This window comes from Lucilia cuprina, chromosome 3 (genome assembly GCF_022045245.1).
Source record: "Lucilia cuprina isolate Lc7/37 chromosome 3, ASM2204524v1, whole genome shotgun sequence".
Classification (NCBI taxonomy): domain Eukaryota; kingdom Metazoa; phylum Arthropoda; class Insecta; order Diptera; family Calliphoridae; genus Lucilia; species Lucilia cuprina.
In genome coordinates this window covers 10,244,046-10,256,476 of record NC_060951.1, presented here as the reverse complement: position 1 = coordinate 10,256,476, position 12,431 = coordinate 10,244,046, and the positions used below count along the sequence as shown (strand labels likewise).

The window sequence follows — 12,431 nt, the reverse complement described above, 5'->3', positions numbered from 1 at the left end:
TATAGTCTAGTCTATAGTCTAGTCTATAGTCTAGTCTATAGTCTAGTCTATAGTCTAGTCTATAGTCTAGTCTATAGTCTAGTCTATGGTCCAGTCTATAGTCTAGTCCATAGTCTAGTCTATAGTCTAGTCCATAGTCTAGTCTATAGTCTAGTCTGTAGTCTAGTCTATAGTCTAGTATATAGTCTAGTCATAATTCCCATTTTATACCCACTATGGTACTGCCCACAATCTGGCAACTTTATTCATCAACTTCAATTGACGCTCAATATTTTAAGCGCCAAAATAATATTGCGCTTTGAAAAGTTTAAGTTCAAACACCAATATCAAACTTAAGCAACAACCAACACCACTACTACTATCATAATCACCATCAACATCATCGTCAACAACATGCACGACGATGTTGTGGCACTATTGCCAACGACTAGACCAAATGTTCGCCAAAGCGAACCAGTTTTTGCGATTTTGGCTAGATCACAGTATTTGTTTTTGTACGACTGGTAATTTATGAACAAAGTTTCCGTAGATTATTTTGTATTTGTTTTTTTTTTTGGAATTTTCAATCTTTTTAGAGAGCAACAAAAGAAATACTCATTAAGAACTTGTGAATACAAATAGTTGAGTAGTTGAATTTGTTTTTGTTGTTACTTTTAATTTAGTATTTTTTTTATTAATTTTAAGAAGTTTTATTCAGCACCATGAGACGTATAGAGATTGGACGGACAAGATGTGTTAGCTTTATTATAAACGATACATAAAACGCGTCTTAAAACATTTAGAGTTTAGATTTCCAACTCAACGGTTCGTTAACGGGTCGAGTGTTAAGAATAGAACAGAACTTTAAGTAAAGAACTTACGGAGTATAAAGTCAAAAGCTATAAAAAAGCTATAATAATAGTAATAAAATAATTACAAATTTATTATGTTAAATTGTTAAAACAAAAAACGCAACACATTTAATTATAATTGAAAAAGTGTTATTTTTAATAAAATTTTAAAAAATAAAATTTCAAAATGTTAAAATTGTGTAAAAGAGTGCCGTTGATGGGTCTTTTGGCCCTTACCAGTATATTGCTGGCCATATCATGGGCCCAAGAACGTAATGTTATACTCGAAACTATAGACTTTTTGCGTCGCGGTCAAAATGATGTAAATTTGGAAAATTACGATAATACCATCACCATGGAAGGTGAATATGATTTTATAGTTGTGGGTGCTGGTACTGCCGGTTGTGCTTTAGCCGCTCGTTTATCAGAAAATCCCAAATGGAAGGTACTATTGCTAGAAGCTGGTGGTCCGGAAAGTTTAATTATGGATGTACCCATAGTGGCTCATTTCTTGCAATTGGGTGAAATGAATTGGAAATATAGAACACAACCATCAGATCATGCCTGTTTGGCTATGAACAATAATAGATGCAATTGGCCCAGAGGCAAGGTTATGGGTGGTTCTTCGGTTTTGAATTATATGATGTATACACGTGGCAATCGTCGTGATTATGATAGATGGGCTGAATTGGGTAATGAGGGTTGGAGTTTTAAGGATGTTTTGCCTTATTTCAAGAAATATGAAGGCTCTAGTGTACCCGATGCCGATGAAGATATGGTGGGACGTGAAGGTCCTGTTAAGATTTCCTACATCAATTGGCGTTCCAAAATAGCTGATGCTTTTGTTGAGGCCGCTCAACAGGATGGTCTCAAGTATCGTGATTATAATGGTCACATACAAAATGGTGTTGCTTATCTACATACCACTACACGCAATGCTACCCGCTGGAGTTCTAACCGTTCCTACCTCTATCCCATTAAGGGCAAACGTCCCAATTTACATGTTAAGAAAAATGCTTTGGTCACCAAGATTCTTATTAATCCTGAAACCAAAACTGCTTATGGTATTATGGTACAAACTGATGGTAAAACTCAAAAAGTCTTAGCCAGACGTGAAGTTATTGTGTCGGCTGGTGCCATCAATTCACCGCAATTATTGATGTTATCTGGTGTGGGTCCCGCCAAACATTTAAGAGAAATTGGTATTAAACCTATTGCGGATTTGGCTGTGGGTTATAATTTACAAGATCATACTGCCCCAGCTGTTACCTTTACCACCAATGCTACCTCTCTACATTTTGAGGACTTTGCTGAACCCACGTTACTAAATCTGTTTAATCGTCAATCCGGTCCTTATGGTTCACCTGGTGGCTGTGAAGCTATGGCCTTTTGGGATTTAGATCATCCCAATTTGGTAGATGGTTGGCCAGATATTGAACTGTTTTTGGTGGGTGGTTCCATGTCCTCCAATCCTGCCATCTCTAGAGCTTTTGGTTTAAAGAAATCCATTTATGACAGTATATTTGCCGAAATTGAAGATAGAGATTTGAATGCTTTCATGATATTCCCCATGATTCTAAGACCTAAAAGTCGTGGTCGTATTATGTTGAAATCTGCCGATCCCACTAAATATCCTCTCATCTTTGCCAACTATTTTAATCATCCTTACGATGTGGACATCTCGGTGAGAGGTCTCTTAAAGGCTCTCAGTCTTATGGAAAAACCTGGTTTCCAGAAAATCAATGCCAAACTATGGGAACGTAAAATTCCTACCTGCAAGAAATATCCCTACAAATCGTATGCCTATTGGGAATGTTATGTTAAACATTTCACCTTCACCATTTATCACTACTCGGGAACCTGTAAAATGGGTCCTAAATCGGATAGAGCAGCTGTAGTCGATTCCCGTTTAAGAGTACATGGTATTAAGAATTTACGTGTAGCCGATGCTAGTATTATGCCAGAAATTATGTCTGGCCATCCTAATGGTCCCGTTTTTATGATTGCTGAAAAGGCTGCCGATATGATTAAACAAGATCATGGTTTTATACCTTACTAAAGAGGTTCAAAGGAAGTGGTGTGTAAAATATAGTTTTATTAGTAACAAATTATTAAAGGGGGGGAAACTTTTCGCAAATATTTTATACTTAATTATAAAAACTGTTAAGGAAAATTTTGGAAAAAATTATGAAAATTTTATTGGCAGAAACCTTTAAATTGTCTAATTTTATATAAATTCGTTTTCGTGTTTTTTTTTTATATTTTAAATTTCTTAAGAACTTATTATATAAGTTTTAAGTAGTCATTAGTTTTAACTAAATTTATTTCGACAAAAATGAGATAAGTGACAAAAAATTTTGCTTTTCAAAATATAGAAAAAAATTGCCAAAAATTTATGTTACAATTATAATTATTTTAAAAATTAAATAATATTTTGTTGTGCTTTTTTTTGAAAATTGTCACTTATCTCTTGTTGCAAATTGTTAAAAAGTTGTGATTTTATCTTAAAATTATGTTTAGTATAATTTTGTAAATTACATTTATTTTTAGGTCATTTTAATAAGAACTGATTTTTTTAGATTTTAAGAAATTTTGTAAATAAAATAAAATATTTTTTAAAAAAATTAAATTTTTCTTCTTTTTGAATTTTTTTACTCTGATAAGACTTCAATGAAATCGGGGAAAAATAAAGATAAATGCTATAGCTCATCTTCTTATCGAACTCTAGAAACTGTACTTTGACAAATATCTCTTCTAGAATGGTTCAGTTGTGTTTGATTCCGTAATCTGTCTAGTCGGCAAAGAAGCATGTATTTAGGTTACTTGTTCCTTGAAATCTTTACTCTATCCTCTACTTTATTCCTTCCTTTTACAAAATTTTCCATTTCTTCAATCTCTTTTTACCGTCATTTACAAAGGGGCCTCATTGATCCAAGTGCTAATAGACATGGAAGAACTTCCGCAGCTATAGGTTATAAGTCTCAGTTATTCCGAACACTCAGCACCACTAACACTTTAACAATTAATATATATTTGACTGAGTTTGAATGTGTTTACCATAATCTATTTTAAATATATCTGGATCGAAGGAAAAAAAAGAGTTCAAGGAGTCATAAATAAAATTCCAAATAAGAACCCTTTCTGTTTAGGTGAATTGATGTCAGATTTGGATTTGATTTTATAGCATGAATGTTTTAAGCAGTTTCAGACCTTAGATTTTGCACACGGATTACAAGTCTTCTTGACTACAGTACAAAGGTTGTCTTGTGCCATGAGAACAACGCCCCCAACCGGCCTGGAGGTATTGGTTGACATATCTTCTATGTATTTCTGCAAAACTATATGTTAAGGCTCACTGAAATATGATCACATCAAGGTTTGGTAAGATCTTTCGACTTAGAATACTATCGAGAGAAAATTATACAGCAAACACTAAATTTCTGGATGAGGAGATCTTATTGTGGCTCAAAAACCGTTAAGGGTATTGGCAGGGAAAGTTTTTTTTCGACGATGGTCTTAAATTATATATCCTAACGTCTGTACTGTTTTTAAACTTAAACTTTTTAACTGAGAACTAAATATAGTGACGTCGACCATAATTATCTAAGTATTAATGTCCCCAAATAGACGACACTCTGTCGAATTGATTTGACTTCCTTTAAACGATTTAATTCGGGGAAATGCAAAGGTGAACGGTTCGTAGTTGGACGAAAAGGTTTCAGAAAAGCATATTCATATTTTCTTTGCAAACGACTTTGGTTCTTGAGAGATTTTCATTAAGTCTTCTTATAGACATACTATTCGGAGCTAAAACTTAACAATAATGACAGAAGAATCCATGGAACACATCTGTCATGATGTAGACTGTCATGTTTCACTAACAAGACTTGACAAATTGTTAGAAGCTCCTTATGATTTTCTCTGGGATTAAGGGGTTACTTATGTAGTCAGTTAGTTAGTTAGTTAGTTAGTTAGTTAGTTGGTTAGTTAGTTAGTTAGTTAGTTATTGAAAGGCTTTTCATACTCAAATCAGCAAAACAAACCTCTACCGGGTCTATCCAGTGCTCTGATCAGAACTGAACCACGATCAAAGAGAAACTGATTTCTCTGAAATCTTGATGTAAATGAGGAAATTTTTAACCCAGAGGCCTATGTCATTATAAGTCTCCATTATAGTTTCTTTGAACTTTAAATATCTCTAAAACCTATTGTGGTGATTAGATTTTGAGTCCTCCTCACTAGTTAGTTAGTTAGTTAGTAAGTTAGTTAGTTAGTTAGTTAGTTAGTTAGTTAGTTAGTTAGTTAGTTAGTTAGTTAGTTAGTTAGTTAGTTAGTTAGTTAGTTAGTTAGTTAGTCAGTTAGTTAGTTAGCTAGCTAGATAGATAGCTAGCTAGCTATCTAGTTAGTTAGTTAGTTAGTTATTTAGTTGGTTAGTTAGTTAGTTAGTTAGTTAGTTAGTTAGTTAGTTAGTTAGTTAGTTAGTTAGTTAGCTAGTTAGTTATTTAGTTAGTTAGTTATTTATTTAGTTAATTAGTTAGTTAGTTAGTTAGTTAGTTAGTTAGTTAGTTAGTTAGTTAGTTAGTTAGCTAGTTAGTTAGTTAGTTAGTTAGTTAGTTAGTTAGTTAGTTAGTTTGTTAGGTTTAACATACACAAGTCCGAAGAACAAAATTCTACCGGGTCTAGCGAGTGCTCAGGTAAGAACACACGATCTCCGGTCAACAAGTCTTTAATAAGTCTACAGTTGGTACAAGGAGAAACTGATTTCTCTGAAATCGTACGACTAAATGGGAAAAATTTTAACCCAGAGGATCATTATGGTTTAGATATCTCTTAAACCTATTGTAGTGGATAGATTTAGAGTCCTATTCATATGTAGCATAATTCAAAACATTTAACGATAAATTGCAAATAAAAATGAAACGAAGTACTTGCAAAAGAATAACATTTATCACTGCTTCAAAATCAGCACTAGGTGCATTTATTTACCTTCTAAAGAAGTGATGTTTTTTGACTTCCATAGATGAGAAATCAATCCAAATTTACGTCAAACTACAATTTCACTTCCTAAGAACTTCTAAAAACATAACATATAAATTACTTTCTGAGAATGACTTTAGATCTAGTGAATTTGGAATCAAATAAAAAAAGAACATCCCTCCTATGACATGCCAGTGTTAAAAACATCACTTCTTTATGACTTCTTCAGTACTTCCATGGAATAGATTTTACTTCTTTTTCGCTTCTTTGGAAGTTGTGTTGCTGGGCAGTGTTATTATTTTTACAACAATTTTGGGAATTTCCTAATTTCAGCCACGAGTCTAAAGTCAAGCATGATTATACATATATTTTTGATTTAAATTATTATTGCAAAATAATTCTAATTTAAATTTAACGATTACTTTCCCTGACAACCCATAAAAACAAGTTTAACAAGAATCTGCTAATTAATGCAACAATTAATATTTATTAGATTATTAGCAACATTAAAATGTTTAAATTATAAGCTGTCATTGTCTTTTAGACAATTTACAAAAAAAAAGAAACATCAAAAATCAATATTTATGCAACAATTACCAAATATGCGCCAAATAAATCTATCCATATAATTATGATAATTAACACCTTTTGACTTATATTTGTGAGATGAAAAGGTGTCTTAAACAAGCGCTAAAATATTAATTAAAAGGGCAAATATTTAACGGAATAAACAATATATTAGCTCTTGGTAAATAGTATTACTAATCAAATAAATAATAAATTCAATTTAAAAACAATAAAAAAACACACACACACAAATGTTGAAATAAATCAAGTGAAATAGAGAAACATGGATCAAGTATAACAAACAGCTTAAGGTGTTTTAGCTATAACTTAACTAAGACTTAGAGGTTTAATATCATTTCATTTTGTTTAAAACAAATTTGAATTTTTTATTATTATTTACCGTTTAACATTGACATTGAATATTTTTTTTTGCTATATGATTTGTTGTTTTTCCAAATTCATAAAATTTTAGATGATTTTGCATACATTGTTTTCATCACAATCATCAGCAACATCATCAACTGCTGCGCAGCATCATGATAAAATTCACATGGTCGACACCTCTCATCATCAGCAACATCATCTGCTGCGCAGCAGCGTGATAAAATTCACATGGTCTCCCCCTTTTTTGTATTCAATGTCAATGTTTTTTCTTTATGAAATATTTTAAAATTTTTCTTTTGTTTTCATTTTCCAAATTTGGAAAACAGTTGTCTATCGTTTTTTTCTTTTTGTGAATTAAAATCTTGTTAAAATTAGTTTTAGCTTGAGCCTCGATCAGCTCGTGAGCAACGTCAGCGTTGCTACACCTCTTCATATGTTATGATCTTGATTTTTGAAAAAATTTTATACTAATTATGATAATTCACTTTAATACAATATAAATTTACAAATATTTAATTTTTATAGTTTTTATAGTTGTTTCTTATTGTTATTGTATTATTGTTTCTTTTTTTTTTTTTTTTTTGTTAAACAAACATTTATTTGTTATTCTTTTTTTTATCATTTCAAATATTTGTTTTGGCGGATGCTGCTGCTGCTGTTGCTGTTGTTGTTTGCCGAAAGCGGAAGTAAATTGCAAAAGATCATTCATTTAAATGTTGTTTAATTAACTCACGATTTCAATAGTCTTGGTTTTTTATTATAAAAGCTGGTTTATTATTTGAAAAATTTCAAACGTTTTAATTCTATAGAAATGCCAACAGCCAAAAGAATCCAACAGTTTTTGGAAACTCTTTTAAAGTTGAAACATCTTAAGAGTTCTATTAGCTTAATTAGTTAGTTAGTTAGTTTGAAAGGATCAGTAAGTTAGATTGGAAGGAATAGTTAGTTAGTTTGAAAGGATCGTAAGCAAGGTCTCTATGGGGCCTGTTGTGCCCTTTCTAAGCAGTGCCTCTAAGGGGTATCAAACCCACAACCTCTAGTCTAGCAGAGTACACAACTTACCTAGCAGAGATCAAGCTTAAGGTTTCTTTTCAAGCAGAAATAACAAATCTTCACAGTTTCTAGCAGCTACAATGTTTTAAAGAAGTCTGCCAAATCAATTGTTATAAGATCGAATTATCTTTAACGATCATTCGTGGAACTTCGGGCGACAATGCAACTACATTATCAAACTTAATCTAGAGCAGCGCTTTAATTCTTCTGAATCCCTAATGAAAATCTATTTAAAACAAGTTTTACCTTAACATTAATCCCGTTAGTTTCTTCTATAAAATTTCTTGGATGGACTTAAAATCAAATCAAGAACCATGCCCAGCAAAAAATTGTAAATGACTTGCAATTTTAACCACTTACCTATTAACATACTCTTCAATGACTACTACATACCGTACTGATTATATAGAAGTACTTTTATAACTTCTTATTAATACGGTGGGTACATACTTTCAATAGTCAACTTCACCCGGTTTCCATAGAATGATTTTTCTAATTACTTGAAGGCAATTGTGGTAAGTGCTTGCCCCTAATGACATTATAATGTTATAATGACTTAAAATACTATTGTGTAAGTAAATTTTAGCATTTAAACACCTTACCCGGGAATGAATGAACTGTTCTGATTACATAGAAGTATTTTAATAACATCTTATTAATAAGGTAGTATATAAATACTTTGTAATTCATTCGACAGCTCCGGCGTAATGATATAGAAGCTGCAAACGATTTTCCACACAATTTCCATTGACTTATTTTTCTAATTACTTGTAAGCAATTGTGGTAAGTAGTTGCTGTCAATGATATTATCATGTTAAAATAATGGCTTAAAATGCTATTGTTTAAGTAAATTTTAGCATTTAAACATCTTACCGGGGATGGAATGTTTTCGCTGGGAACATATATAACTAGTAGTATGGGAATTGTTTCGGACTTCGTCGTGTGTTGGTAATGGGAGAGGTCTATTGGTGGTAGTAATACCGCTGGAAGAGAATATTGTTTACCGATTCAACTTACACTTACGATGAGACTTTAAGTTAAGTGAGTTGATATCACAGGAATAGTTGGAAGAATAAGGCAGAGGTGTGAACATATGTTTCGGACAAAAAAGTGCTGATCACTTCTTTAATAGAATTTGTTTCGAAGTTTACCTACCGCAAACTGACCCTTGTGAGTGTAACAAGCACATCTTGATTTATTGGAGGAAATCGTATTTCGATCTTTTAAATAGTGTTGCCGATACATAGAGAAGTGTTGCCGATATGATTAGAAGTTTATCAGAGAAATGATTCTCATAATAACAAGTTGGTAGATCGGCTCTATAAAGTATTGGGTTCTGACCGAGAATTCCATTTCGATAACTATAACATAGTAAATAATTTGATTAAAACTCTGAGCAAATCATAACTTCAAACAAATGTCAATTCCTCTTCGATAGTTTGAAGTGGTTTCATTCCGAAAAAGTCTTTTAAATAGTGTTGCCGATACATAGAGAAGTGGTGCCGATATAATTAGAAGTTTAACAGAAAAATGATTCTCATAATAACAAGTTGGTAGATCGGCTTTATAAAGTATTGGGTTCTGACCGAGAATTCCATTTCGATAACTATAATATAGTAAATAATTTGATTAAAACTCTAAGCAAATCATAACTTCAAACGAATGTCAATTCCTCTTCGATAGTTTGAAGTGGTTTCATTCGTTTTCCTAATTTAAAGAGAAAAATAGAAGGGAATTAAATTCTGTGGCTCTGAGTGAAAAGTCTCACAAGCGGAATGTTTACATAACTAATTGCACTTGGTAATGGCAAAGACCGCAGTGTGACAATTACATGAGATTAAGAAGTGATGTCTTCTGGAAATTTTATTTCTATTTAACAAATCCGTATCTAAGTACTGTTACCGAAACATCGGAGGCCATAACAGCAGTATGGCAGAGTTCCTATGATCTCGAAATCGAAACTTGGAGACAACAATTATTCTACTTTTGATCGAAATGCCTCTGTGTGAAGAATCTTGCAGGCGGATTGTATAGCTTGGTGATATTTCCATATTTAAAAAAATGCATATTTTACCAGTTGTACTGGTAATGGCAAAGACCTACCGCAGTCTAACAACTATATGTAAGGAAAAGATTTCTTATGAAAATTATACTTCTGTCTACCAAATACGTATCTATGTATGTGCTATAATCGAAACAATAGAGGCCATCCCAGTTGTCGAGGAAAGCTTCATATATGATTTATAGATTGCCGAACATTCTACAACGATGCTGCAATGGTCAGATATTAGATTGATCAAGTATTTCAAGTTCGAAAGAAACACTTGAGTCTGAGTGTATGAAAAAAGAAAGAGTAAGAAAAATGGAGAAATAAAAAATGAAAGGATCAGTAGTGTAACATATAAAGAGACAAAAGCTTATATACTACTAAAATTAAAGATTAGTACACAATCGTTCTAGTTCAACACAACATACATCGGAATATTATATCCTCTCTTTTACCTGGTTGTTTAAAGTTTCCTAAACCAGACAATTATGTAGAATGATAAGCTATCGTTTCATAATCTTGTATGATTTCCAAAATGACTATAATGACTGATACCAGACATCCTTGAAAACGTGCTATATTTGCCTCTATTCTAAGGCTCATGGTGCAAAGCCGACAATTACATAGAATTGCCGAAGGGTAAAATAGAAATAAAGGGTCAAATAACTTAAATACTTTAAAAATGAAAGTGTCGGACCCAACCGTTCTAATTGAACAACGAATACTTTGGAATACAATTTCCTTTTTTGCCTGGTTGCTTAAAGATTCCAAAGTCTGGCACTTATTAAGAATGATAAGCTATCGTTTCATAATCTGAAATGATTTCCAAAATGACTATTATGACTGATACTAAAATGAGAGTATCGGACCCAATCGTTCTAATTGAACAACGAATACTTTACAATTATATAGAGTAATGAACTAGATAAGTTGTAGTATCTATATCTTTTGTGATTTACAAACGACTAATACCAGATATCTATTTGCATCCTTCTAAGGGCCATGTATCAAAGTCGGACAATAACATAGAGCTGTCCTTTTTTTATCAGGTATAATTTCCATATTGACTATAATGGTGGATGACTTATATCTATAAAGACTTATGAGATGGTCTGATTTATTTGCATTCAATCTAGGCCCCATGGACCTAGTGATTTTAAAAATATACTCGTGTAGATCACACTCAGGGCGTAAATAACTTAAAATATTTGAAAAAGTTTTTACAGAAAATTTATAAATATTTTCTTCCAATTTGGTCCTAATGAGGTATCATTTTAAGGACTAAAGGTTAAAATTTATAAAAATACTAAACAACTCACAATATTGAGGTATTTCCGAAATTTTCAGCATTCAAACAAATTTTAAACTGGCAGCACTAAATTACAGACAGCCTAAAAGTAGGCTTTACTTTTAATAGTGGCTCTCAAACTGTAAACAGTTAATAAAAAACAAAACTGTAAACATTTTAAACAAAAACACTGTAAACTTTAAAGAAAATTAAAAACATAAAGATTTGCAACAAAATTTTGCCCAAAAATTTATTTATAACACTTTAAAGTGACATTTATATCAATTTAACTCCCCTTATTACAAAAAAATTAAACCAACAACAACAAAAAATGCGTTTTTTACACCTCCAGCCGGCTGTATCCAAAAAAAGAACAAATATGTATTTCAAATACTGTTTAATGTTGTTTTGTACAGCAAAAAAAATCAAAAAATGAAAAAAACTGCAATAAAATAAATTACATAATCATTGTTGAGACATGGCGTTATAAGGGTTGCAAGAAGAGTATTAATTTTAAAATTTGCCATAAAATTGTTCATTACATTGACTGGCGTTTATGTCCTTTTATCCTTGCTGCAGCCAGGCTACAAGTGCTTTATAATCCCCTGAAGCTTAAAGGGAGGGTTGACAGGCACACACCCATGTACACAACTGCAGCCAGCATAAAGAAATTGCAATTTGCCACATGAGTTGCATGTGTGTTTGGTGTTGTAATGAATTTTTAGGTATTAAAGGAATTACAGAGATTTATTTGAAAACAATATGAAAACACATGTTTTATAAAAAAAATTATTAAAAAACGATTGAATACAATTAGTTAAAGTATTTTAGTTGAATTTATTAATTTGAAAACTGACGAGACTTAAGAATGTTCTTTTTTTGTAATACAAAATCCCTGTAGTGTTACACACTCTTTAGATTTGTATTAACTGCTTCACACACCTATTGTTTTCTTTAAATATTTCTTTGGTTTCTTAAAATTTTAATTAGCTTTAGTATTTTAAATGGAATACTCAAGTGTTGACAATTGCAAAGGCTTGACTTACCCGGAATTAGTGAAAAAAAAAAACTTTGCAAAACATTCCTATCGTTTGCTTTAGTATTCATAAATTTGCATACTTTTAGGCTTGCGAATCAAATCGCGAGTTTTAAACAATTTTGTTTCAGAAAATAAATTAAAACAAGTAAGATTTCTATATTCGGCTGTGCCGAATCTTATATACCCTTCACCATGATGTGTTTAAAGCCTTTTGTACCTTTTGAAGAACGAAAAAGTACCAAAAAG

The 12,431-nt window shown here is 31.8% G+C and overlaps 2 protein-coding genes across 3 annotated transcripts in view; both read left to right on the top strand.

Annotated features, from left to right (window-relative positions):
- Nucleotides 1–12,431, top strand: part of LOC111681149 (flotillin-2) — a 347,120-nt gene that overhangs the window by 52,392 nt on the left and 282,297 nt on the right. The window lies entirely within an intron of this gene.
- On the top strand, nucleotides 719–3,215 carry LOC111681986 (glucose dehydrogenase [FAD, quinone]). Its single transcript, XM_023443898.2, has one exon. It carries the CDS (start codon nucleotides 1,018–1,020, stop codon nucleotides 2,887–2,889), a length of 1,872 nt encoding a protein of 623 aa, XP_023299666.2. The 5' UTR covers nucleotides 719–1,017; the 3' UTR covers nucleotides 2,890–3,215.